The 27,766-nt window shown below is 40.9% G+C and overlaps 1 protein-coding gene across 1 annotated transcript; it reads right to left on the bottom strand.

Moving 5' to 3' along the window:
* Nucleotides 1–1,407: 1,407 nt before the first annotated feature.
* BDKRB2 (bradykinin receptor B2) lies at nt 1,408–27,682 on the bottom strand. The gene is made up of 2 exons (XM_056347887.1): nt 27,591–27,682; nt 1,408–4,277 (listed from the first exon to the last, which is right to left on the bottom strand). Exon 2 carries the CDS (start codon nt 4,273–4,275, stop codon nt 3,130–3,132), a length of 1,146 nt encoding a protein of 381 aa, XP_056203862.1. The 5' UTR covers nt 4,276–4,277; nt 27,591–27,682; the 3' UTR covers nt 1,408–3,129.
* Nucleotides 27,683–27,766: the final 84 nt, after the last annotated feature.

Genomic DNA, 27,766 nt, shown 5'->3' with positions numbered 1-27,766 from the left:
AATGATTTGCAATTCCTAATAAATGACCCTGGTAGCATCACAGTGCAGTAATAATCAAGCTCCATTTACTACAGTTTACAGAGACTGAAACAACAAAATAGGGAAGGAGCCAATATAGGCTGGAATCCCACAATGCGCTGATAGAAAAACAGCATGACAGGGTTATTTAGGGGCTAAAGTATTGCTTGGGGATTTGAGAGACCTGAATCAAGACCCTGACTTCTCCACAGAAACCCTACCTAAAAAAAATCTACCTTGTCCTGTCTGCAGCAAGCACCAGCTGTTTGTGCTAACAGCTTTTAAGAGCATTAATTTTGCCTTTCAGGTGAAGCCAATAATCAACCTGAAAGAACAAACAGTGAAAAGACAAGAATTATTCCTGCCCATTTCTAATGTGGGCCAGAGATATCAACGGACTGTTGATACACTTGCTGTTTCTCTGCTGATGGTTCCCCAGTCATCTCTGTTTAGCTGGATGTGGAGTCAGCCCTTTGTGCAGCCAAAGCTTCTGTAAAGATGCAGTAGCCTCAGGTAAAAGGGAAGGTGGGACCGTCTGTGGGAGGGGGGCAGGATAAAGAGGAATAAAAAGCTGATGTGATTACATGTTAACTTCTCCAGCTCTGAGGTCCTCAGGACAAAGTCTGCTCTGATTTTACCAAGAACCTTTCTCACGTTTTGCCTTGTTTCTGTGAGAACAGGACAGAGCCAAGCATCTGAGTGTGACTAAGCTGCCAGTAGGGAAGATGTAACTTGGATGTGGCACCTTATTTCCTGGGGTTTTTTGTTACCTACAGAAACAGTACATGTGAATACTTCACACTGTGTGATTGTGCTGGAAAGTGGGCAAGAATGTGGATTAAACAGGCTGTGAGCCGACATTGTGCGTTCTGTGGGCTGCTGAGGCTTTCCATTGCTGCTGGTGTCTGCGTGCTTTCGGAGAAGAGTAAAGGCTTTAGGCAGAGGGTCCGTCCTGCAAACACCTATAGCTCTTGTGTACCTGGGTCCTCACAAAGAAAAGTTGTTTTTGCTGTATCATGGGTCCTTGAGCTACCAGCAGGCAGAGAAAAGCTACTGACAAGATTGCAGTATCCCCAGCTACCTTAATTCAGATTTTAATTTCCAAAGGGTGGTCAATGCCACAGCAAAATGGGCCCTGAAAAGAAAGCTGACTCAAAGCTTTGAAAACGGCTAAAATCCTGTGGTTTCAGCTCACTTTCCTTTGCTTTGATGGGAAGTGGAAGAAAGTACCTGCAACAATTGCACTTCTGACAAGTCATTCCTGAGTAACAGGCTACAGGCTAGAGAAGAAAACACCACCAAATCTCACTTCTTAAAGTAGTTTATTTTCTGTTGTACATGCTTACTGCATAGCAAAATAATGTCTATATATTTACATTATTTAAATTAATGCCATATTAATATAATAATATTTTAATGTTTTTTACTTCTCAGTACCAAATACTCAAAAATCTCTTCCATTGCCTCAATAACCTCTGTATGGGTTTCCTTTTTTTTAACAGTTACTTGAACAGCATGCTTGTGAACAAGACAGTGTTGATGACACCGGCCATAACAGAAAGCCTTGCAGTGTTTCATCATAGGTATCTTGGACAATATAAAGAATGAACAATACAAGTTTTAATAACATTAGGATTATATGGTGTTATTGAAGAAAACCTATGGAAACTGTCTACAAATCATCTTCAGTGATTTAAATCCCATAGTTTTTATAGCTCATCTGCACACTTCTAGTGCATTTTTTGGATTTAATTATTTGAAGGTTTAATACAAATTTCCCATCTTAAATGTAACTTTATTGCTCCATTCAAGCTTTGATGAATAGAGACCACACAGTTGCAGTATGCGTTTACTTACGTCACCAAACTCCATTTTCCTTGGTGATCTTGAGGCTGTGACCTTAAGTGCTTTGGAAAGAACAAAGGATTTGGTGTTTTCAGAAGATTTTTAGATCATCTCCAACTCGGTTTTCAGTCAAGGTTCCAAGAGGTAAAAGTGCCTACTGACAATTCAGTACACTATGAGTTTATCATCTGTGTAACTCAGATCATAAATCCAGTCCAATTAGGGAAAAGCTATCTTTTATTAAAATCACCCATATAAAATCTACAAAATAGAAAGTAGGTATTATTAGAGTCTGAAAAGGCCATTCTTAATTACTTGGAACTTTCAAGACTCCTATTGGCTTCAATTAGATTTCTAAGGCAGTTAGGTGATGCTCTCCTTCATATTCTCAGTTTCTTCCACTTCTATTTTATTCTATGATTATACCAGTTGTGCGGATCTTTCATATTTCCATTAAATAACATGGAAACTATTAATTATGCTTTGTGAATATTAAAAACTAAGTCTCTGAGCTTCAGTGTAGGTAGGAATGTAAATAACATTCACTCGAAGAGGGTGAATGAATGCTTTTACCCCAATGCAGAAGGAGTAAAGAATCTCTTGCTACAAAGAAAACTCAGCTTTCATGCAGCTGACTGCAGCCTTCCTTCTGCTACTGCTTCACCTTTTTTGAGTTACTTTCCATACATACAAGCTGATATAAACTAGGGGGCAGTTTATATACAGGGGCAGGGCAGTTGCCAAAAGGCACAGCTTGTCAATCAACAAAAATAATTTTGGATGACTAAACAGAAAAAAGTAAAAGCCCAGAAGATGGCCACGCCTAAACCCCCATTTGAATAATAGTCTTACAGGATTCATTTACTAGAATTTACTCAAATACAAGCCCCTCCTATCAAAAATCTAGTCTAACAAACTGTATGGGTACCATGAGTAGTTGCACAATCCTGACAGTAGCTTCTGTACTGGGGCTCTATTCAGACAACTGTATGTACAGCTTAGACATGCAAACATTTCAAATGATACATGCATCAATATTCGTTATTCAGCCATGAAAATGTAAGTATGCTACAAAGTGGGATTCAATAATGAAAAATGTCTGATAACATTAGAAGCATGTCTCTGTAGTTTCCACTAAGATCAGACTGTTGTTTTCCCACAAATAATGAATACTGCCACATGTTTATGCTGTGGACCAGTAACAGACGGATGTTGGTGGAGACTGGTATGTTAGAGGTTTTTTTTTCCTGTAATGAACAAATTGTGCTACGATGGTAGTGGGAAAACAGACTTTTTCCTTGGGTATTCACTTGAAATGGAAGTTCTTAAAGTGTCCAGGGAGTTTTCCATCTGCACAGACTGTGATTTTCTGCACCTCTTTGGGAATAAGTCATTGTAGAATTCCACAGCCTTCTTCTGGAAATGCTTCCCGACGATTACATATAGGACTGGGTTCAGGCAGCTGTTGCTGAAGGCACAGTACACTGCTACCTGGGTCACTATGTCATTGATTTCTCCCAGGCATTTGGAGGTGGGTGTGAGGTAACGGATTGTGTCGATGAACGTGCTGATCTGGAACGGAAGCCAGCAAACAATGAACAGCAAGAGCACGGCAAGGACCAGCATGGTGGCTTTCCTCTCTGTCTGGACTAACTTCAGTTTTTGTAGCTCACTACTTCGTAAGGCTTTGATGATTTGCGTAGTGCAATAGGTAATTACACAGAGTGGGATCACAAAGCCCACAACATTCAGCAAGCAGTTGTTTGCCGGCTCCCAGTAACTGGCTGGGTAAACAAGAGTGCAGGCTGTGATGTTGTATTCTTTGAAATACTGTAAATTTCTGAACAGCATTGTAGGTGAACATATGAGCAATGCACACACCCAGATCACAAAGCTGTTCCATTTGGCACAGACAGTTCGTCGCATCCGTCCAAGAGACATGGTTTTCACCAAGGCCAGATAGCGGTCGATGCTCACTAGTGTCAGGAAATAAATGCTAGAATAAAGGTTCATGTAACTCATTATGTTGACAGCTTTACAGAGGAACAGGCCAAAAGGCCATTGAAAGTTATTAGAAATATTAATAGCCCAGAAAGGTAAAGCACAGACTAACATTAGGTCCGCAAGTGCCGTGTTTGCTAGGTAAACTTCAGCCACTGTGCAGCGACTCTTGTGGAAACACAGGATGATGAGAACAAAGGAATTTTCTATTGCTCCCAGAATAAATATGAACCAGAGGAATCCAGGCTGAAAATCCTGTAGCCACTTCCACACATCTGGATTAATACATGCATATGGATTCAGCTGATGCACTCCTGAATTATTGTAGAAATTTGCCGGACTGACTGTGAGCTCTTTAGTGGCCACGGTGTTGTAAATTTGTGTAACATTTTCAGTTGTGATGGAAACCATTTCTGTACAGAGAAAAGAAAAGGGTGACATGAGATTGCTACATCTAGCTTATTGCTGCAAAAGACACAATAAAAAAAGCTGGCTCTGCTTTTCCTACTGTCCCAAAAAGTCAGCCCCAAAAGGCTGACAATTCTCTGGGTTGTGTTCTCATAGACACCCCACATGCCTGCACAGTTTCACAGACCAAACTGCTATGGACTGTGTGAAACAATTTCAAATGGGTGAAACAGAGGGGATAAAGCAATAGCAGACATTGTAACCAACAGGTTAACTGAAGAGAACACTTACCAGTATTTATGCACTAGAACCAAGCTGTAGCAAGTTTTTTTAATTCTTTGAGGAGGCTCATCATTACTTTGTCTTCTTATCTTTGTGTATTTATAGCCATAGTCTCCTAAAGGACAGATGTACCTTGTGGGTCCTGTGCTGCTTGTTGTTAAGCTGCTAGTTTTGTGGCATGTCCCTCAACATTTTACATCCTTTCCTGTAAAGCAAGAATTGGGTGGAATTCAGTGGTGCTTCCTCCCCAAACACCACTGTATTTTTTCCCCAAATGTTATGACTATCACAGCAGAAATGTAGTTTGCACTGAGAAAGCTGTAAGAGCAAGAATCGGTGCAAGCAGTGTGCCTTTCTCAGCTTCTCACTGGGATCACCTGTCTATTTCTGTCTCTGTGGTACACTCTCTTTCTGCAAACAAGTCACAGAAGAGATAAATGGTACAACCTTTGTGGAGGAACTTGGTTTTAACAGTTCTGCAGTGGGTGGGTTGGCAGGTTGGCAAAGATGGTGGCCATCATGTAAGCCATCAGGCTGCAGTGAGCCAGTTTGGGTGCAAGACCGTGGTCTGAAAAACCAGGTGCTGTACTGTAAATATTCTATGGGTCAAAACAGTTTGGGGGCTTATAGGGAGGTATTTGTGGGCATAAATGCAGATGTGCCCTTAAATGTTACTAAAACCAAATGGGAGTGTGCAGCATCCACTCAGTACTGCTAAAACGTTAATTGTGTGTTTTATTGTGCTCTCACATAATGAATGCTGAGACATCATTCAAATGCAAGATTGCCTTCCCAGATCTGCACATATAGTTCTCCGGACTGGGTGGCAGAAATACTGTTTGTCTTTTTCCAGGTCTTTAAAATACCACTGTTTACATTATGGTTTGATTGGAAGCTTTTCAGATGTATTTTTAATCAAGGTATTTGTCTAATTCAGCCAGTACTCTGGCAGTAAAAAGGGGATGCATTTGTAATTCCTGAAAGGATGGGGTGTTCATTTGTACTCTGGTTACCAGATATTTTTGGTTGATGAGTGTCAGTGCTCAATATGCATATAAATGTTTGGCTGTTGGATGCAGAATTACTGAAAAATGGTGGTCATATTTTTTTGTACTTAGTTTTAATTAAGCACTGTAGTACCTGAGAAACAAAAGCAAAGACCGTATTTTAGTAAGTACAGTAATGGCAGCAACAAAGAAGAGTTTCTAGACCATAAAATTTATAGTACGGGTGTCAGGCAGGACAGGTCAACTGAATAAAACAGGCAAGTGGGACTGAGATCCTTGAAAGACAAGGTAACCTAAAATGGATTAATTAGCACAAAACAAAATGTCAGCAACACACATTTCCAATCCTTCGTAACTTGAGCAAAGGACAGTATTTGCATAAACTGGGTAACAGCATAAATATTCTCATTCTCCAAGTTCATCCTTCCAAATCCTCAACTTTTCAAGCCCATGTCTAACTGCAGGAACATATCTGCATCCTCTGTCCTGCCTGTTCACTAGCCTTGATACTGTGAGAACCACCTTAACCTTGAGACACCTATATCCTTTTGATTTCTGTATGTTTTCGACTAGTGTCTGGAGGATGGGTTGGTGGACCCTCCTTATTACACAGCATTACATGTTTTAGACAACTGTCCAGTGACCTGTGCTTTTGGTGACACTAGTTATCTGGGGCTTTTAGGTCTAGTGGATATGGATTTATTTGTTCCATACTGAAAGCAAACACCATCTGCAAAGCCCACTATTCAAAATTGCCAATATTCTAATTTATGTCCCCTTCGTCTTCCAGGTGCAAGCAGCTACTGCAGGTTGTAAATGCTTTCATTGGAAATCTTATTTTTGTTTGAGCCCTTCCAGACATAGCAAAGCACCTGCACCTATAGTACATTTTTCTGTAACTTTATGTGTTCGTATTTCAGCACAATGGAATAAAGGACAACACTAGAAGCCTCATTGAAACACATACATGCTTGATCTGTTGCTTCTGCTTTATCCATTAGGCCAGACTGGATTAGTCCAACACAACTTTATTCTTGACAAGTTTATATTGGCAGCTCCTTATCACTTAGTTATTCTTTATTATCTTCCATATGTGGATAGACTGATTATTTAATATTTTGCTGTCATGTTTTCTGGATATTTAAATGAGAATGACAGGTTTGTAAACCTCTGGGTCCTGCCATCTGTGCCTTTTAAAGGTAGGTGTTAGTTTTGCCCTCTCTTGTCTTCTGGAATATTCCTGTTCTCTTGGTTTCACAGACGTAAAAGCTGATAGCAAAGATTCCCTCTCCTAACTCCTGGACCATGTCGGGGTGTGTTATATAAGATTCTGCCATTTTGCGTAATACTATATATTCTTTAATTTGTTCTTTCCCAATTCCCATAAATCGAATTGTTCAAATCAATGATCTTACATATCAGATCACAATCTTCATTTCTGAGAGGACTAACACAGAGATATTGAACTTATAATTCTCTGAGTTACTGATTCCTTTCGGTAACAAGCCTAGACTTCCTTCCATTATCCTTTTGCTTTTGATATATTTATAGAAACATTTTACGTTACCTCCTGTGTCCCCTATTAACTGCAACTCATTTTTGTCCTGATGTTTTTGGTATCTCCAATGTTCTAAGTTCTGAAATAACACCTCAGGTAGATAGTCATGTTTTTCTCTAATTAATCTCCCTATAGAGAAGCCTGACATCTAGGTGTTTATATTCATAAGCACTTAAATATCTCAAAGCCCAACTTTGTGGCTGTGAGAGATGCTACTAACAAATTGCAAAGAGCAGTTTCAAGTCTCCATTTCTGTGTATGCTGGCACTTTACGCTGTAAAAACACATAGAAAGTGAAACACTAATGGATGATCCACAAAAGGTCATCTGAGAAAAGAGAAGTTCTGTTGGGCAATGCAATTAGCAGAAGCTATTTCTTCTGCTGGTAGCAGGCTGTGAACCCACAGAAATAATTGGAAGTGCATTATTTTGTGCTTTGAGGTTGGGTGTGCACACATGTTTAATAAGATGTTCATTAGTAATTCAGAGAGTGGTCATAAAGGCTATGTTGGAAATTTCTGTGTCTTTCCCTCATTGTATGACTAATAGAAAAACTGTGATGCAGCAACAGTGTGCAGGGGCTAGTTAGGATGTGACCAAGTCCCTGACATTTGGCTTCTAGAGACCTGCCTCCTTGGTCCTTAGCTCAAGCCCTTCCATAAAGCATTGGTGGAAATGCGGGAGTGAACAAGGTAAAATGTGCTAATGATCAGTTCACAAATCATATTAAAATTATGTGCTTCCTGCTATTTTCCATAGGACAGGAAACTCATTTAAAGTATGTACTTACTGTATAAATTATGACTAACACAGCTACAATTTAGGACAAGGAGTGATCTGCCATTTGCTATCACAGTGAAAATAAATGTGACCCCTTCACACACTCTACACAAATACTTTCTGTGCAATGCAAGACAGGCCTAATGTCTCAGCTGGAACTCTCAAAACGAGTTTGTTTGACAGTTTTGATTGAAACTGCTCAGCTGAAGCAATCTATCTTTATTGATTATAAGGGACTTCTGTGGGGGCTGAATTTGTCCCTGCTGAAGTTCACCTCTTACTGTTAGCTACCACCTTCTCCTCGACAGTCACTAAAAACATTGTTATTGTCTCACGTTGTTCTAGAATATTTTTTTCCAATAGCACTGGGCACAAATAGCAAGGTTTCGATAGTGGAGGGGTTGCAGGGTGCCCTGTGTGGGAGGTGGTGATGACCTGCCCAGTACTGGTGGCAGCCAGCCCTGTGCCCCCTGTCGACACTGCCTTGACCGAGGGAGGGGGGCTTTGGGGTCTGCTGGTGCAGGGATGCATTGAGCAACAGCTTGATCCTGCCAATGCTGCAAATGGAGAATTCTTGCAGAGGGACTAGGAAGAAGGGGTTAATCAGCTGTAGTTGCTGGGCTGTTGTATTGTCTTTACAGGCAAGTGGAGAGGGACCCCAAAAAGGTGGTGCTCACTGGTGCCATGACCAGAAAGTTCTGAGGGCTGGTCACAGTCACTAGCACACCTTGGTATCACCTTGTAACCTAGTGGGATGTCCTGCTGGTCAAGGACTGACCTGTATGTGTTGTACTGAGGGCATTATGCCTGAAGACAGATGTGAGATTGTCAGCAAGCCAGGGTTAGCATGTAGAGTCCAGGAGTGCAGTTAATATTGGAGTAAGTGTCCTGTGTGGAGGGAAAGTCTTCATGCTACAGCCATACGTGCTGGGTCCTATGGACGTTCTTGAAAGAAAAGCAGCAGGATATGATGAAGTGGGACAAAAAGCCCTTTAAGGATCAAGAGCTGTGAGCTAAGCATGGAAGGGCAGGGAAAAAATGGTCAGAGCTCGGTTAATGCCGCTACACTGCGAGCAAGCTCCAGGACAGCTAAGCAGTGTGATGCATTGCTTTAATCTCCAAATGGGGAAATGCCCATGATACCTCAGTTGAACTTCTTCCGTAACCCATTTTGGATCTGGATGAAGCTCTACAGCTACTGGACTCATGAATCTGTTAGTACCTCCACTAGTGCTGTTAATCTTTGCTTGTACTATGCTAAACATTTGCTTGTATGACAAGATATAGCAGATAAAATATTATGATGGCCTCAGTTATGTGTTTTGCAAGGACAAGGCCTGAAATGTGTAATAAATATTCAGATTATTGCAGTGTTATCTCCAGTAATCTACTCTAAGGGAGCAAGGGAGGGACTTTCTAATGCACATATTCAAGTTGTTGTGACTTTTCTGGTTACCTGTTTTGAAGAAACAAGGTGTGAAATTTGTAATTAGCATATACTGAGATTGCCATAACATTAACTTGTTAATTTAGTCCTCAGGGACAAGAGATGGAGCATATAACAGATAAATGTTCAGGCTGTTACGATGTTAAACCCTGTAATGTGGTTTGCTGGAGCAAATGGTGAAATATTAAAAAGTGTAAGTACACAGTCATGATATTAACCTGTATAGTCTAATCTGCAAGGACAAAAGACAGAGCAGGCCCAAGGCCCCGCTAGTGTTCTACTCCAAATGAGGGATTTCTGTGATATATGTCCATTCACGATGAAGGTTGTCTCAAGAGCAGCTTAATTTTCCGTTTATTTCAGGGATTTCTTAACGAGGGATGGGCCTTGGAAGGAGAGGTATGACACCCAGTCTGTAGCATCCTTAACAGTATTTTATAATTATCTGGTTTAAGTGTCGACAGTGGCCAAAATTTTTTTTTGGATACATAGAGCTGGCTTGCCATACATACGTACAGCTCCATATACAGCTGGGCTTTGATGGCCTTGAGGAGTAGAAAAGCTGGGAGGACAAACATCGTTTTGAGTGAGTGGCTACAAACTGACAGGGGTACTGGCTCACTCCTGACATGGTGCTTTTTTAGAAGACCAGTCAGCTACAGAAAGCAATAAGAAAACACCCAAGCACTGCCACAGCCTCTCCTCTAAACCTCTGTTTCTATGCAGAGCCAAGCCTGCTGTGATGCTATGTATTTTTTGTGGGGGTTTGTCCTCCTGACCATCTCTGAGCCCAGCTTGGGCAGCTGTGTCCCCCCATGGTGCCTATTAGTCTGGCAGCCTTGCTTCTTCACGTTAGTGTAAAAGCTACAGTATATGCAACAGAGGAGCTGTCAGAGCCATTAAGAAGAAAAAAGTTATCTGCCCAACAGATCTGATGTGACTGAAATAAGAAATAGCAGGAGTTTAAAAGCTGCCATAGGTAAGGGCTGTCGTCCACAGCATGCTGCATACAAGGAAGCCTTGTCCTGCTGACTATGTAAGCACTGCTGCTGCTTTCTCAGGAGCTCGGAGTGTAAACCTGATTCACCCAGTAAGTTGTTAAGAGGCTGTAGATCTGCCTCTAAACTGCCTCATTTGTGACCGTCTGACAGGTATTTTCTGGCCAAGGAGGGGTAGGTTTCATTTGAACAGCTTTGGAGGATTTGGTTCCAGGACAATGTCTGTTTGCAAGGAAAAGATTTTTTTATTTAGTAAGAGTTGTAACAAAAACTATCTCAATGCATATTTTCTCCTTTAGCTCCACACCTACAAGTCTAGCAGGCCTGAAGCACATGTGATGGGATAGCGTTAGCAGAGGCATGGCTCAGCAAGAGCCCAAAGGTATGCTGGAAGACTGAGGTCATCTGTGATGGGTTTTTATTGTCAGAATTTAGTATCAACAAAAATATAGGCAAGACATCCTCCTTATAAATTCTATACCTTCTCTGTAAGGCTTATTTTCAAAGTTGGTATTTCAACCTGCTCCTCTTTCAACCTTTACTGCTGCAAAAAAGCATCTATCCCCCAAGAAGTTATCTATCCCCAGTGCACTGTCTCTTGTTTCCATCTAATCCAAACCCAGTGGGACTGCTTGTAGCCCTCTTTGGCCTTAGTAGGAGTTTCATTTGTGTCTCCATTTGACTGAATATCAAAAGGTAATTATGTGGCTTTTGTGGCATCTCTGAAGCGTGCTCTGAAAGTTACTCAATGTCCTTTTATTTCTGTTTTACTGAGGAAGCATTCTTTATTTTGGAGAGGTAGAAGTGTCAGACATGTCTAAAATGTTCTGCTATTACTGACCCCGTGACTAATTTTTAATTTCCAGTCTTTGTATAATGAATCTTTAATGGGCTTTAGCACATGTGAGGTTGCAGGTTAGTGGATGCTTTTTGCGGCAATGTTAGCTTAAACATTTGATGTTCTTCGTTCACCCTTCACTCTCCCTTTCCACCCTGCGGCTGCCCTCACAGTTCATAAGGCTTCATGTTGAACCAGATTGAGGAATTTGACTGGGACAAAAATAACCTTGCGAAAGAAAAAGTTACTTTTAATGCAAACAGACTCCTTAATCTGTCTGAAAATTAAGGCAATAAAGAAAAGATACAGAGGAGCTACCTCTCAAAAGTGGAATTTTTAGAGACCCTTTGGTGTGTAACCTTGAAGCACATGTGGAAGGACAGCCATTGCTCTGCAGTTCTCACTAAGGGTGTTTACATCAATTATGTCAGGGAAAATGGAAACAGAAGTTGTTCTGTTAACGTCGCTATTTCGATACCAATGAGCCTAAGGTGAGAAGATACTATTAATTTTCCCTCCTGGGTGAGAGATTAAACCACTCCCAATACTGTCTATTGCAATCAACTAAAGAAAGATGTGGCAAGAGCACAAGCCCAATCAAGTGCAGTGAAGCACTTTGCATAACATTTTTTTTCCATGTGGAAATCTTAAATGTGCTCACTTTAGACTCTCCAGTGTTATACTTTTCCTAAAACATCCCATAATTTTTAGCCCCAAATAACTTGCGATGTTATTTTTCAATGCTGTTTATATATCCCATTCAATAACTGTGATGATTCTGACAAAGGTATTATTTATGTGTAAGATAATTATAATGAGATGGAGAGGGACAGAATGGCTGGACTGCTGTGAGTTGAAAGCTGGTAGGAGGAGGAAAATATGAACTGGTTTGGAGAGAATTACTGAACACAGGGTATTTGTATATGGAAAAAAGGCCAATTTCATTATGAACACTGTTTTGATTTAGTCCAGATTTGGTGATGGTGTTGGAGTCCCAGTCCATATTTGACCTGTGACTTGATGCCCTCAATATTTTAGAAACTTTTCTAACAATGCCCTCCAGAATATTGCAAATGTCACCAAATCTTGATGTTGGTGCCATTCTGAAAGAGCAGTTTTAGTAAAATAATTTTATTTAAACTGAACCAAGAAATAATTGTTTTTAACATTAGAGGCTGTTCCAGGATCAAAAAACCAGGATCTTCAAGCTTCTCCAGCCACTAAATCATTCAATTTCGACCTTGTCAGCCTCAGAAGTTTTAAAGACCCAGCTGGATAAAGGCCAGAGCAGCATGGTCTGATTTCATAGCTGACCCAGCTTTGACAAGGTTGGGCTAGAGACCTTCAAGGTCCCTTCCAATCTGGATTATCCTGATTTACTTAATTTGCGCTTCTTGTTCTAATACCTGAAACTTCCAGTTGTATTCAGGCTGACAAACAACAGCTGAATTTCAGCAGCGCATGCCTGAGCTCACTGGAGTGTCCTGGCTCACCAAGGTGCCCTTGTTCCCTGCAGGTCCTTTGGAGGCTAAGGATGTTCTGTTGAAAGCACTGTGGGAACTGGCTTTTGCTAAAGTTTTTTGGTGTTTTTATTTTTTTTGTTTGCTTGTTTGTTTTCATATATATTGGGACACAAAATTGGCTCATCCAAGTCACAGAAGGAACCAGAGGAAAGTTTTTTTTTGGTGTTGGTAGAGATTCTCAGCCAGGGGCAGGAAGCAGCCCGAGTGCCAAGAAAGCAGAGCCTGCACAGCCAGGAGCTGAGCGACCAACGCTGGTGATAAGCCTGCCAAGTTAGTCTTCTGCATCAGGCTGGCTTGTGATGCACCGGGCTGTTGGAGCCATGTTTCAACATGTACCGTTCTGTTTACTTTTCTAATCTTTATGTTGCTTCAGTTATCTCCTTAGGTGGCTAGAAAAGAAAGAAAAGCCTAGAAAAAGAGTGAGTGAGAGACCTGGAAGACTTACCCGGAGGCATTAAGTCAGTGAAACAGGAGGGACGCACAGGAAATTAAAATAGAAATCCATTTTTATTGGCAACTTGGTCTGGCATAGCAATGGAGAGTTTTGCCTCTTTTCTACAGAAAACTTGAGGGACTGTATTCAGTGTGTATGGAGGAGATGAAAAAAAATGTTATTTTGAGGGAAAGCAGCAGCCAGGTGTTTGGGAAGCAAATCAGGTGCTTGAATACGGGCATTTTGGAAAGCGCAGGCTGTCTGGGATGTCTGCATGGGATTGGTATGTGATACAGAACCTCCAAGTGGTCTTCTGGAGACAAATAAGACACCCTGGAGTTTCTGAAGCACGCCTAGACCCTGCAGGGGCTCCTTTACCCCTTGATGTTAGCATTAAGATTAGAGGGAGGGAGACATAACTCCACTGTGAAGCCAGCAAATCTTTGGGCTTCACAGAGCATTACATGGACTATAAAATAGAGCATTATAGTTCTAAAATGAAACATAGAATTATCACAAAGGAAGATAAGAAAAAGACTCTTCTTCCAGAAGAAATCATTAAAATAAAAGTTTCTGATTTTTAAGTAATTGAAAAATAGAATAAAGGAGGCTTGAGTCTATATTTGAAATGAGTGGGAGTCTGATGTAGTGCTCAATGTACCGGACCTTGGCTTAGTGCTGTTTTTAAGGAAAATTCCTGCTCCTTGTCTTTTGGGAGAATAGGAATACTGTGTAAAGTTGGTGGTACCTTGGCAACAGCTAAAGCAGATGAGATACAAGCAAAGGTTTTTGTTTTTACTCTTTGGGTTTCTTCTGAAAAAGGTATTATCCATGGGTGAAATAGCAGGGGAAAAAACCAAACCTTCCTCCATATACTAATTTTTGCTGACTTTCTGACCTTTCAAAAATCTGCATGTCCATAACACCTTCCTCATTCCTGAGAACTCTGTATTCCTCAGTTGATTTAAAGCTTATCCATTATTTAGCCTTTGCTAACTATCTCAAAGGCAACATAAGCTAGAAAAGTTCAGCAAGAAATAACTTTGAATTAACCACTTTCCTTGGAGAAATATTTCTTCTTCCTTCTCTGAAGTATGGAAGAGAGAAAATACACGTTTAGTCAGAAATGTAATGCCATACAGCTCTGATCATCTGTCATTCCTATTGTGGTATCTATAAATACCATGTATTATTTTATTGTTTATTAACAGTAATTTTACTGAGAGTAATTTACAAATGTGAGTGGATTCAGTCACTCAGAAATCTTTTTCCCGTGAAAATTTCTCAGATGAGCTGCTATCAGGCTACATGACTTTATCCCAGTGAGTGGTGAGCACAAGGGCCAGACGGAGAGCTTGGGCACACTTATCAGGCACTTCTTAAAACAAAGTGCAATGAAGATTTAGTTACAGTTCTGTTGCATGTGTTAGCTCACTTAGCTGTTGTTTGGAGTTGTGTAATTTCTCTTGTATGAAAACCTTTCATAGATCCTGGGTTTCAGAAAGTATCCCCAAAAAGAATTGCCACTGGTGATACACAGAACATTCCTTTTGCAGAGAAAGGCTGCATCAAAGCTTCATTAAATTAAAAAGGGAAAGGTATAGGCAAGTAAATAATAGAAAATGCCAAATACCTTGAATACTATTCTAGGGTTGTTTTGAGACATATCATAGCAAGGTGCAGGTTGGACAAAGGAGTGAAATAAGAGGGTAAATCCTTCAGCTGTTTTTTTTTTACTTTTCTTTTCTTACCCATGCCCTCACCCCACCCCCAGTAAACCTTCTGATAATATTTGAAAGGGTTTGGCAATAAGAGTAAATGAGGTCTGTAATCGTGGGACCAACAAGAACTGAAAATTTGATACATACAAGACCTGCACGTAGTGGTGTACTCAGAACAACAATTCCCTAAGTTAAGTTTAGACCTGAATAACTGGTTTAATGTTTTGTTTTCCTGGAGATTTCTATTATGTTAATGCTGTGCAGCTTTTCCCTTTATTTTGTACATGATGGATTAGTAAATGCAGTAGAACTTTCTGTACTTGTTCAGCAACTTTTACCATTGCAGTTCACAAGCAGAGAAAGAAGATCAATTAAAAAACTATTAAACTACTCTGAAAACATAAATCACTGTTTTTCTCTGAGCTCCCAGCACACACTTCAATTTCTGCTGTTCAAACAACTCTGATAAAATTTAAGTTGTTTTGATTTACTGAGTTACCAGCTTTCTCAACATGGTATATGTCTGTGAAGAAATGAAGTATAAGATGCTCTTAAGTCTAAGTGTTAATCAAGCATAAACCAATTTGTTCTTCTTTTTGTGGTCATTGGGCAGGTGAGAGACCTATTTCCAAGTCTCCATTCTTTTAACTTGGAACGAAATCTGGAACTCAGGTGATCCACATGCCTGTATGCTAAAAGGCCACAAGCTTATTGATTAATGTTGATTAAGACTATTTTTCTTCATGAAGATATTTCAAATTAGTATAAATACTTAAATAATTGTTGAAGCAGGGACATGAATGTGATTCTTCCATCTTTGGAAAAATCTAATTTATAATATAAATTTCATTATAATATAAATCTCACAACTCCTTCTCTCTCTCCTCGTGAATATTAAATTACTTGCTGCTGTTCTCAAGTCTCTCTAACCTTTAATTCTCCAGCAGCTTAATCTTCATGGACTGCCCCCTCCTAACCCCTTAGATTTAGTGTGACTCTGCTCCAGAACCTGGTGTCTGGAGTCCTCAGTAGCTTTGTCTCCCTGAACCAAGCTGGTAAGTTTCTAATTCTTTCCCAGCAAGGCAAATTACTCTTACACAATGCACTCGTCACAGCTGAATCTATACTTTTTCTGTGTATATTGTAGTTTGTTTGCTCCAAACTTTTTGGCAGTTGAGAAAGGTAATATTCAAACAGTAGAAAACTGACCACAAACTCACTCTGCAAGGCTGGCAGGATATTTGGTTCTGTTCTTTTTGGCATTTCCCCATATGAGAACAGATGAGGTTAACCATGAGCACTTGTTGCCCAAAGTTCAGCCAACAACCAACATTTAAGTTAGGGTTAGGGTCAGGAGAGAGAGAAATCTAGGAGCTTCAGTAGGAGTGGAACTGCAAAAACACTGCAGAAGTGAACAGTCGCCCAAATGAGTTCTTCCCTGAGAACTTTTTAATGGGAACCATGGCTGGTTGTCATGGTCTGAGACTCAGTCCATGCCGAGGGTTCAGGTTTGGGCTAGGAAACTCACAGACTATGCCTGCTCTTTCAGAGGTAGGGTGAGCCCTATCATGCCTATACATGTGTTTGTCACACTTTTGGCACTGTCTTATCAGTGCTCTGTGTTTTCCTGTGTGTATGACACTGGAGCAGCCTACTTTTGCACACTGGTATCTTGGGTTTTGTTGACAGCATTTGCTTTCAGAAAGCTGTGAGCGTATCACTGAGCTTAGGGTCCATCTGCTACCATAACAGACTTTGTTCTTTTGGGGTTTATCTACTTGATCTTCATATTTGGCCCAAAATGATGTTTTGTATTTCAGTCTTGGTGAGGTAAGGGGTAGTGCGTCAAACTTTGCAAACAGCATCAAGCTTTTCTCTTCTTTTTCTCAGGTTCCTTGCTGCCTTTGAGGGCAAGCACTACTTTACAGCAATAACATAAGCAGGAATGTTGCTACTTCCCTAGTAGCTGCTACTTCCCTAGGAAGGCATTTTAAATAATGCCAGAGTAGGACACATCCCTGAAAGCGCTGGTTTAAGATTCCCACTCAGCTCAGCTTTCAGGCTGAGTGGCTCCCTTTCTCAAAGGCACAGACGGAGGAGGTGCTGAGGAAAATGGAGAAATGAAGATGGCAGATGTAAATCAGGGGAGGGGCCCTGGCAAATTTGCAGGTCTCACAGGTGGAGGCAAAGAGAAATGTACCTGATGAAGACAGTGCTGTCTGGGGCCCTGATTATTGCTAGGTAGAAATAAGTAAGGGACAATACACTTGCTTTGTAGTATGGGTGAAAGAAACCCAAAGTTTGGTCTTACTTGCTGAGTCACTAGCTCACTAGCTTCTATCATTAGCCAAAAGGCCTCTGCCCAACAGGTGCAGTGATCAGATAATGTTTTGCTCACATTTTTCATCTTTGCAGGGTTTGCACTCAACATTGGACCTGTTGCTGAGAAGGTGATCATCTATTAACATAATTTATTCCTGATCCTAGCTGGCTTGCTGCCTAGCTTGATAATATCTCCCCCTTTGCACTGTTTTGCAAACAATGATGGATGGGAGCAAGCCTAACTGCACATTTGTAGAGGGAGAAGCAGCAAAAGCACTGCTTGGAGTGAGAGTAACATGCTTTGGCACCAGGAACCACGCAGGGCTCACTGTCGAGTGGCTGCGGCTGCTGGGAAAGACCAAGCCTTGTCCCAGGGCTGAAATTTTGCTTGTCCCTTAACCCTCCTGCGCTCATGGTGTCTGTCTACAAAGCTGAATGATCACAACTCATGCAGTTTAACTGAAGTACAAAGACAAATGAGACACTGTAAACTTCCTGACTTCTATGATATGACACGTAGATTTACTAGGTTGGAATAGGGTCAAAGGAAGTAGTGTCCCCTCCCTTGAGCACTGCAGGCACCACAGGAATTCTCTGTTGTAGACAAGGGACTGCTGTACCCCACCAGCGCTGCAAAATTCAAAGATCTTTAAGCACTAATGATGTGAGGCCAGTTTAATATCCATTGCAGGAATCTGATGTCATGTGAAACAGCAGGTCTGATGGTATCAAACACTACAATGTATCTATCAAGTGGCAGACAACACCTTGAGCCCAGTGAATAGCTAAGGTAACCTGTATCCACTGATAAAGAAATAAAATGCTAGTGATTTTATCAAAACTGGCTCGTGCAGCTAGATTGTATTTCTTCGTTAAAGAAAGAATTTCCTGCTTTAGAAAACAACCTTTCCTGACACCCAGATAGATCGAAACTACTGCAACTACTATGCTGAAACCAGCTAAGTTAGAAAAGAAATAGGTGAATTTTAAACCAGTGATGACATTTTTTGAGATGTGGGCTGGAGGAACTGTTCTTAGGATAGGTTCTCAGAACAGGTCTTGGGGTTCAACTAATTGGGTAGTTATAAATTACTCTCAGTATGAAAGACAGATGAGTAGTGATGAAGTGTGCCAGTGACATAAATTGCTTGATATCTTCATTACAGACAACAATGGGAATATTCTGCAGAAAACACTGGACAATAATAGAGCAACAGAAGTGGAATAATAAGAGGAGAAAACTGTAAAGCACTTCTGTTCCCCAAGATGTAGTAACTGGTGCTCCTTTATTTGCCTTGCTATAGCAGAGGCACAGAAGAGCTCTTCAACAGTGCACAAACCTCCACTTAAGGCTCTCTCGCTGATATGCACGTGGATGTCCTCTAAAGCTTTTTTGTTTGCTGTGTTACTCCTAGCAGACCTCTTCAGCTCAGTTTACCCACTCCTTTCTCTTAGGAACAGAAATACTGCTCTTTTCCCTGGGTCGCAGCTCTAAGTTCTCATGATTAGGCAAAACGTGAGGGTCTAATGGCCAAACTATTTGCCAATATTGCTCCCTTTGCACATTAAATACTTAATGGAGAGATCTGAATTTCAGATGGACTGGCTCTGTGCCCTGAAACCACTTTGCTTCTAACACCTTGAGAACATTGTGGCAGCCATTTAGAAAAAAGGCAGAGATTTGACATCTCCAGTGCCTCCAATTGCTGTTGTCAAGGGTATTTGCAATAATGCAACATTGCCTGTGAATTTTCACCACTGGCTTTCACCAGTATGGCCTTAGAGAAAAGCCTGACTGTCTCCGATAGCAAAGATTGGAAGTTCATAGTATGTGTGGCTGAATGGTTGCTGTTCCAAAATCTAGTAGTTATTTCTTTGACAGCTACTGCTTTCCTCATTTCTCATCATACAGGTAACTGATTATTTTACTCTGGAGGTGATTAAGTCTCTGTTGCATTTTATGGAACCATAAAAGATGTTCTATACTGTCATATTATGGCTGCAAAACAAATTTGCAAATACAAAGTCACCCCCACCAGCAGCTGGCCATGTTTCAGTCACTATGACTTTTTCTATTGCTGAGCCCCATGCTGATGGCTGTGTGCAAGCAGAGGAGTCTGTAGTGCAGAGGACATTGCAGGCAGCATCTCTCCTCTCTATAAATTAGTAATAATGCCTTGTGTTCTCTTAATGCCTTCCACCAAAGGGATGTACGGACGGCTTCACTGAATAATAGTGCAGTTTTCAAATGTCATGTTGGGCTCTGACAACAGAACAGGCTAGAAAGTGTGATTAACTATATAACATTCAAGTGAAATTACAGCCTTAATTTCAAGCGGGTAGAACTGAGAGGAGTTGATATTTATCCAGGTTGTTCAAGTTAGCACCTCTGTCACATGGGCTTCTTAAGACAGTCTCAGTTTAATTTAGGACCTCTGACAACAGCTGTGTATCTCCAAACCTACATTAAACTATAACCTCAGATTTCAATCTTCTGAAAAGCTTTTCTCATGGACCATCCCAGTGAATGATCCCCAGCATCACTGGTTTGTGTCAAAGAAGGCAATACAAGCATGACATGATACTCATTGCCTAAATGGCAGGTTGTCTTTGCTAAAAGAATTGGTGTGGTTTTTGATTTTTTTTGAGTTTTTTGTTTGGTTGTTGTTCATTTTGTTTTTGTTTTTGTTTTTAATTTCATACTTTTAAGAACTTGTAAAAGCAGAGTGCAGCAGTGCAAGCACTGGTGAGCTCCCTTCTCAAGGAGAAGTCTAGTTTGGAAGGTGCTTCACTTCCTAAATGATAAACTTCAGAGAGCCATCTTGCCTTGCCCTTCCTAGGTCACACATGTCCTGCTATGCTGTTGCTTGAGCAGCTGGGACAGTCATTTCATATTATTTTAATGTATCTGCTCCTGACTTAGCCAGTGCACGAAGCATTTGCAATTGGAAAGAGGTCAGTTTCCAGATATCATGGTTAAAAATCACCACAGTTTGTATTTTGCAAAGGAAAGCTCAAAAACCAGATGTACAAATTGGAAACAGGGTATGTGTGTGTGTGTGTGTGTGTGTGTGAGCAACTATAGTGAACTTCAGACTGTATTGCAATTTCCTTGGCAGTCACAGTAGATAAAAATTGGATGTACATCCAAATGTAGCCTGTTTTTTCTGCTGCAAACCCAGGGGGACTCTAATGTCAACAGTTCCTAATACACCGTATTTCTATTGGAAGAATTAAGAATTCAGATACATGATGATAGGGATTTGGTGATTGTACAAAAGTGCATGTGGCTTTCAACACTCAGAGGTCTAGGAAGTTCAGGACACTTCTTCATTTGAGAAGTGGGGTAATGCACAGCACATATTCGCAATAGTCAGTGTTTGGATTACAATTTTATTTTTGCCTTTTCATGCTTTGCCAGTGTTCTGAAATTAACGTGTGTATTAATTTATTGTCTCCTGTTGCTAACAAAGGGATGACATCTGAGCCTTACTGGAATCTGGTGCAGCCAATATGTATTTCACTCTATATACATGGGTTTTGAGCCCCGGTGTTCACCACGATATGCCCATCTGCTCTTTCCAGAATGTCAGAGCCAACAAAAAAAAAAAACCAAACATGGTGAGAATTTAGTTAGATAGACATATTCCCTTAGTATGTGCCACAGCTCCTTCAAAGAACTATTGCACCCAAAGCTAACAAAACCCAAAGATCCTTCAAAGATTGGGCAGTCACATGGTGTTGGGTTGTCATCGGGTGGCTCTGCAGGCTGACACAAGATCGGAAACCTTTTCCTGTCTGCACAACGGTAGCAAATGATAGATCACACTTTCTGGTACCTCACACTCACATGTTATTACAGCTCTGGAGGAGATATTTTATAAAATGTTGGAGGAGGGGAAATTTCTTTTTGTATTAAAATGACTATCAAACCAGAAAGTGTCTGGAGAAACTGATTTTAAAAGGAAGATTTTTCACAAAAAATTGGGGGAATTTAACAGAAAATATTTTGAAGTTGTCATTTCTGATCTTGAACAAAGAAGGAGACATCCTGAATGCTAATAGCTTAGCAGGAGCCCCAGATTCACTCTTGCCCTGTCTGGCCAACCAGCCAGTTTATTATTTTTACAAAGTGTAGCAGCTTTGAAAAAGAGCATAAAAGAGCCCAACTTGTCCAGCTTATCTGCCAGGCACTTGCATAAGAAAGAGGATGCCTTGCTCAAAATCCCTGATCTGCGCTACCCATTCCCAGGCAGCTTTCTCCTGTGCATGTGCATGTGCATGTGTTCTGTGTTTTGGTTCCTTGCTTTTGTTAAAAATGTCAAGATTCTTTAATTCTGGATGGGAATTTCTCTTCTTCCTTCTGCCTTTCCCGATTTTTCAGTGAAACAGATATTTTGTCTTCTGACCAGCTTTGTTAATTTTGAAAAAGGTTCTGATTTCAGTTAATCATGTCACCTTTGAACTTCTGTACCATCATTTTTGCAGCTGCTGTAGACCAGAAAGCGCTGTGTAGAATCGCACTTGACAGTTTTCTGCAGCAGGCAGCAAAGGCTTGTGGCGGGGTGTCAGGGCAGGAAGAAGTGAAGAGGAAATGAGCAGATGTGAGTTCTGGAAGAAAACATAACACTGCTAAGGAAAACAAACAGAGGAGAAATGCTGCTGCTCAGAAGGAAGCAAGAAGAAATGGAAGGAAGGAAAAAAAGGGGGAAAAAAGGGTTTAATTTCCCAAAAGGGAAAAGGGTTCCGAAACAAATAATGAATAGGGATTCCTGCCTGAGTCAGGTATATACCAAAGTTATGAGAGTTTTATCTGCAATTTTGATTTAGAATGTTATAAAACCTATATAGTTACACAGTTTGGATCCTTATTTTACCTGTCTTCAAAATAGTCCAAAATTTGAAGTGATTTGATTCTTGTATTTATGCTCAAACTTTTCTTTGATTTTTTTAAGGTTATTTGACCAGAGTCCATTTATCCTAAATCATACCTTATTAAATGTGTTCTATTTAACCCTTTTTTAAAAACAGACACAAATGTGCAGTGGAAACTACTTCTACAGTAAACCTGTCTATAGTGGTACATGACACAAAGTGTAGCAAATGGAACTCCAGATGTCTCATACTGTAAAGATATGAGCTGTAATCATGATTTGAGTGCCAATTTGTAGATTATGTCTATTGTGGAAGAAAACAAATTGCTGTCTTCTTACATTCCAAAAAAACCTAACGTTCCAAAGTGTCGCAGGAAACACCTACACAAAACTGACTCCACTTTGTTACTTCTACTTCCTTCTGCTTCTGGAAAATGTCCCTTTTGCTGAGCTGTCTGGCTGCAATTTCTTGGTTATAATGTGACTCTTTTAATGGGGAAAAAAAAGGTTTCTCAGAGGAATGATGTAAGCAGAAGGTGAGAGCCCACAGCTGTCTTATGCAACATGCCTGTACATGCTCTTTATAAAAAAATACCTATGTTATAAATTAAAACTTCTGTGAACAATACCCCAGCCATTCCTGAATTGCATTGATGTCTGATTCATTATGACTACTTTAACCAGGTTGGAATAGTAACAACTTGAAAATTAACTTGCAACTCACAGAGGAAAAAAGAAAAGAACTATTGAGAAAGCTCAGATTCTTATGACTTGGAAATTTTGGCATTAACTAGGAGAAAAAAAGCAAGAGCCTTGCCCAAGCAAAGAAGAAATAAACAAACACAACGGTCTTCATCCTAATAGATGGACACATCAGAAATGTCTGATGAAAATATTTGTTTAGCATTTTGAACAAAATAAAAATCTGAGAATGAGGAAAAAAGTGGTGGAGGCTCCTTGTAGGATTGTCCCCCAGTAATGGGTAGGACAGGGTTGCATGGATAGCATGGTTATGCAGAACATGTATTTTACTTCTCTGACAAGAAGCTAATAAATCTCTGTGTTTGTCTATATAGGTGTATATATCTGTGTCTATATATACATCTATGTATGCAGAGAGAAAGGAGAGAGAATTTCCGCAAAGCAAACATTTCCTGATCATCTTTATTGCCAAAACTAATTTGCCTGCTGTTTTGCTGTTTACTGTGGGAGAAAGTGGTTTGTGAGTTCCCCATGCTGGGCACTGGAAGCACCAGGCACAGCAGAACTTTCTGGGTGATGCCAAGGAGAACAGCCACCTGTGAGCTGGTCTTGAGCAGGTAAAGTGGGATTCTGTACGAGTAGCATGTGGCAGGGCTCTCCAGGGTACAAACACCGTGTGTGGAGGGTTTGATTTAGATGACTCGGTCTAAGGAAATAAAGAAATAAGAAATCCATCTTTGAGCTCAGACATCACAAACTGAGTGAGACCATCATAACAAAGAACCTGATGACACTAGACAGGTTGTAAGATTCACTGGCAGAAGTTCAGCATCGAGCTCAAGCTGTACAGTTACAAAGGCTGAAATCTGACTTGGAGTGTATTTTGTGTCCCACAGCAAAGTTCACCTGTTGTGATAGATAAAGGAACACCCACTGCACAGGTTTCTTTCTTGTCTCCTGACTTCACAGCCGGGAAACATAAGCATTTCACAGACCTTCCCTCTGGCAAAAAAAGCCAGAAAAAGCACGTGGCTGTGCTATCATGTTTGGTAAGCAGGTTACTGGTGAGGATATCACTCATCTCTTCTCATAGATCTGTAAGACCTCATCTGCTATAAATTGTCCTCACTCTGCTGATGTGGACGGCACCAGGAGAATTCTATCCAGCTGAGGACCTATCCTGTGTGGCTAATTGTACCATATTTTATGTCCCTTCATCTGGTTGGTTGCTCGGCGTGCTGTTTGCCCCGGTCTAGCAGGTAAGACCCGGAGCACAGCTCTGAAGATATTGCCATAGTGTCTGTGTTCTGCTGATGACCGGAGGCTTTGGTGATAATCAATGTGCAAAAGCGCGGTGCAGGCACAGGGACAGGCTTTGCCTTAAGGAGCTTGTAATCTAGGCAGAAGCCAGCTATAATACAGAGTGTAGAATATAGCTTGTTACGGGAAAAGACTGCTGGAGAAGGAGATGAGAGATGCATGCAGACCTGGGCTAAAACCTAGTGACATAGACTGCAATATTTCTGTCTTCCTACTTGCTTGTTTAAGGATCAGGTCCCACCTTTGAATTATAAAGACTTCACAGCTGGTTTTTGTAAAAATGCTCAGAGGACCTGATTAAACACTTCCAGTTTACTGGCTTGCCCACTACCTGCAGGCAGTTTACCCTTCACATTAGGAAAGTGGCTTGGGTTATTGCTCTGCTCTGTGTGTGTGGGCAAGGGGCTCACATGGCCCTTCTGGAGGGGAACCTGCTGCCTTTCCCTCGTACCCCATGACACTTGAGAGCAGCAGCCTTTCAGTCAGTCAGACAGCGCATAGGAAATCATACAGCCACAGCAAAGGGACAGAGCACCTCCAGAGGCACAGGGGTGTGGGTCCCAACAGCAACACTGCAGGAGGAAAACCATCTACGGCCAGTTCTGCCTCTGGGCATGCATGTATAAGTCCTGTTAATATTAAAAAGACCTGGACCCCTATCCATAGCTCATTCTTTTTTTACGTCATTTACCTGTAATCTCAGATAACGTGAGTGGGAGAAATGGATTTCTGCATTTTGACAGCTCCATTCTCTGCAAATCAGCCATAGTCTGAAGTCTGTCTTTGCAGCACTATCAGCACTCTGGTGTACCTTCGTGTGCAAAGCTCAGCACTAGTGGATCTGCAGACCCGGTGATCAGATTTGTTTGCAGGGATCACAAAAACCAGCCCAACCCTGCTGAATCGAGATGAGGAGTTAAACATGTAGGGGAGGTAAATACAGAAAAGCAGCAAAAGTAAGTCAAGTCCACCCCTTCGGGGAACATCAAGAGTCCTGAAGCCACCATGTCTGAATGTGCTGGATTTGCTTATCATTGGACTGAAGGCAGCATGCTTCCAGCAGGTAACTTTGCTCTTCATCGTTTTCTGGTCTGTGTCCTATTTGTGCCTCTCCCCCAATATTTAACTCCTTAGTGGGGTACTCAACCATGACCACGGTCCCTCCGTCCCAATGCACTAGCATTACTCCCAAGTAAATGAAGCATCACTGCTGTGGTGGTCACTAGCAGGTGCAACTTTGTCTGCGTGACGACAGCAGCCTGCAGAGCCCAAGTTTAAAGTGTTGCTGTAGTGCTCTCATCCTCTGCGCCTTCCCATTGTGGCTGAGCCTACCTGCCTTGGGGCTGTCAAGGTGCAGAGGCGCTCTCGCCTCCTTCCATCCCTGCGCGGGGACACCCGGCTGAGGGGTGTAGCTGGTCCAGCACCTGCCTGCCAGCTGCTGGGTCTGTGAGCCAGCACCCAAAGCCTGCACTGCAGGGTGCCATTCCCTCCCCCTGCCCATCCACACGGAGTCCTCCGACTAAGGGGAGCTTCTGTCTCCACTTTAAAGTACCCACAGCTGTGTGTCAGCCAGGCAGAGGCACAACTTCTCAGCTCAATGCATGAAGTGTCATAAACACCAGAAAGAAATATAAACCTTTAGATAAGGGGGGGGGAGAACAACTGAAACATACGGAATACTGGGAGAGAGTTTAAGAAAATGTCAGTGGCATTAGAAGAAGCCTGGCTTGTGCGTAACTTTTAGAGAAGTCGAGTTTTTAGCTAATGACATTAATTCTCAGGGTTGTCTTAATTTTATATTGGTTAGCATTGCTAATGAGTTCTGGTGTACTTTTGCTGTTGACTTGATTGCTATGAGGGAATTTGTTTTGAAAGCAAAACACGATTCTCTGCTGAGTTTACCTGGATTTGCAATATTACATTTTTTCCTGCTGTGGCTTTGAAAACAAGTGGGATTTAGGTGTCTAAGAGCTTTTTACCCCCTTCTTTTCATGAAAAACAGACTTTCAAACACTGACTATTCTTAAGCAGTGAATTTTAGGGTCTTCATACTGAATGTGCTAAAATTCTCCCAAATTCCTCATTTTCTCTCTGAGAAAAGACTTCAACTATTACATACCTGTGAGAATTTTTTACAGCTGTGTTCCAGTGCAGTGATGAGATTCTTATTTCAGGAAGCTCTAACCCAGTAGGAAAGGCAGGTTTTTTTGTTGGATTGTTGGTACAAAACGTTCAGGTAACTCTGAGTAACACAGTTAATCTTGTTCTAGCACGTATGGGGCCCAATGACAAAGATTTTCTGGAGCTGGCTCTGCTCTGGCTGTTCCAAATTCTTTATTAACTTGGGTATGTTTATCTCTTCTCTGTGTTTTCAGTATTCACACTGAAAACACAACAAGTATATTTGGAAATCTGTAAATGATTCTGAAGTGTGAAGATGTTTCTCTTAATTTTTTTCTTAACAATTGCATATTCTCAGAGAACAGTATAGTAACCATATGACTGATATTACCCAATATCCTGATACTTTAATCTTAGAGACTCTGCTGTAAAAATAGATATTTTTTTTTCCTAGATAACTGTTTTCTAGCTTCTTTAAGGAAATATGCACAACTGTTCAAGATAAAAGTATATTTTTATCTTAGGAGATAGCATCTGAAAGATTACATACAGTGCATTAAAATAAGGCTTTTAACGACAAACTATTTGAACTCCTTTGGTTTTATGACTATTTTGTTATTATTATGCTAAGATGGCTGCTTAGGATACCAAGTAAATGGAAAATGAAGAGCTGAAAGTATAGCATATATTTCAACCTTCGGTCTTTTCATTATATGATCATAGTTAGAATCCCAGGTCTAAGATTTTCTTTGTTTTCTTCTTAGTAAGATATGAAAAATCTTTAAAGGTTGAGTCTTTGCCGTTCAATCAGTGAAGACAGGGCAGGTTAGCAGTGTAAGGGACACGCATGCACACACTTCCTGCCCCACAAAGTTTACAATCAAAATAATAAACACAGAGAAAACGATCAGTACGTACAGAAAAGAATTGCCTTTAGTATCTCCCTACTATTTTGTAGGCAATTTCTCAGCTAAAAACAAAGTTAGCTGCTTGCACTTTCTGTTGTTGTTTTTGTGAGATGAAAGAACGCGTGCCCATGGTGTGACTAGAGACGTGGAATGTCTTCTGGAGAGAAAAAATCCTTACCCTCCAGTAGCTCATACACTGAATATTATCTGTGGCAGGTGAAAAGCCCTGTGCCCTTGATATGCTGGGTACTTTGAAATAAAGCATTTTTCTGTAAACGTTACAGCTCTGTAAAACCTGACAACTTACAAAATCACATTAGGAATAATTACTTTTCTCCTCTGTGTTCCTGGAACACTAATTACATCAGCTCTTTTTCACTGAACCAGAAATATATTAAGAATTCAAGAAGTGGTTTCCAAGAAGCAACAAACAATACCGAATGTAATTAATGAGAACATTTTATATTGAAGTGGGAACACATACCTTGACTGCAAATTCACCACTGAGCAGGTACAAACGAGTGAAGTGCAACACGTCTCTGGGAACAGCCAAGCTCCTTCTGTTGTTTGAATGAGTCTAACTTCTAGTTTTCTGCCCCTCCCTGAACCGAACAGACTCATCCCTCTGTTGATGACATCATATTCCTGGATTTTCTCCCA

The sequence above is a fragment of the Falco biarmicus genome, chromosome 7, assembly GCF_023638135.1.
Source record: "Falco biarmicus isolate bFalBia1 chromosome 7, bFalBia1.pri, whole genome shotgun sequence".
Classification (NCBI taxonomy): Eukaryota; Metazoa; Chordata; class Aves; order Falconiformes; family Falconidae; genus Falco; species Falco biarmicus.
Note: the sequence above shows the minus strand (reverse complement) of the source record. Positions and strands in the feature narration are given on the sequence as shown.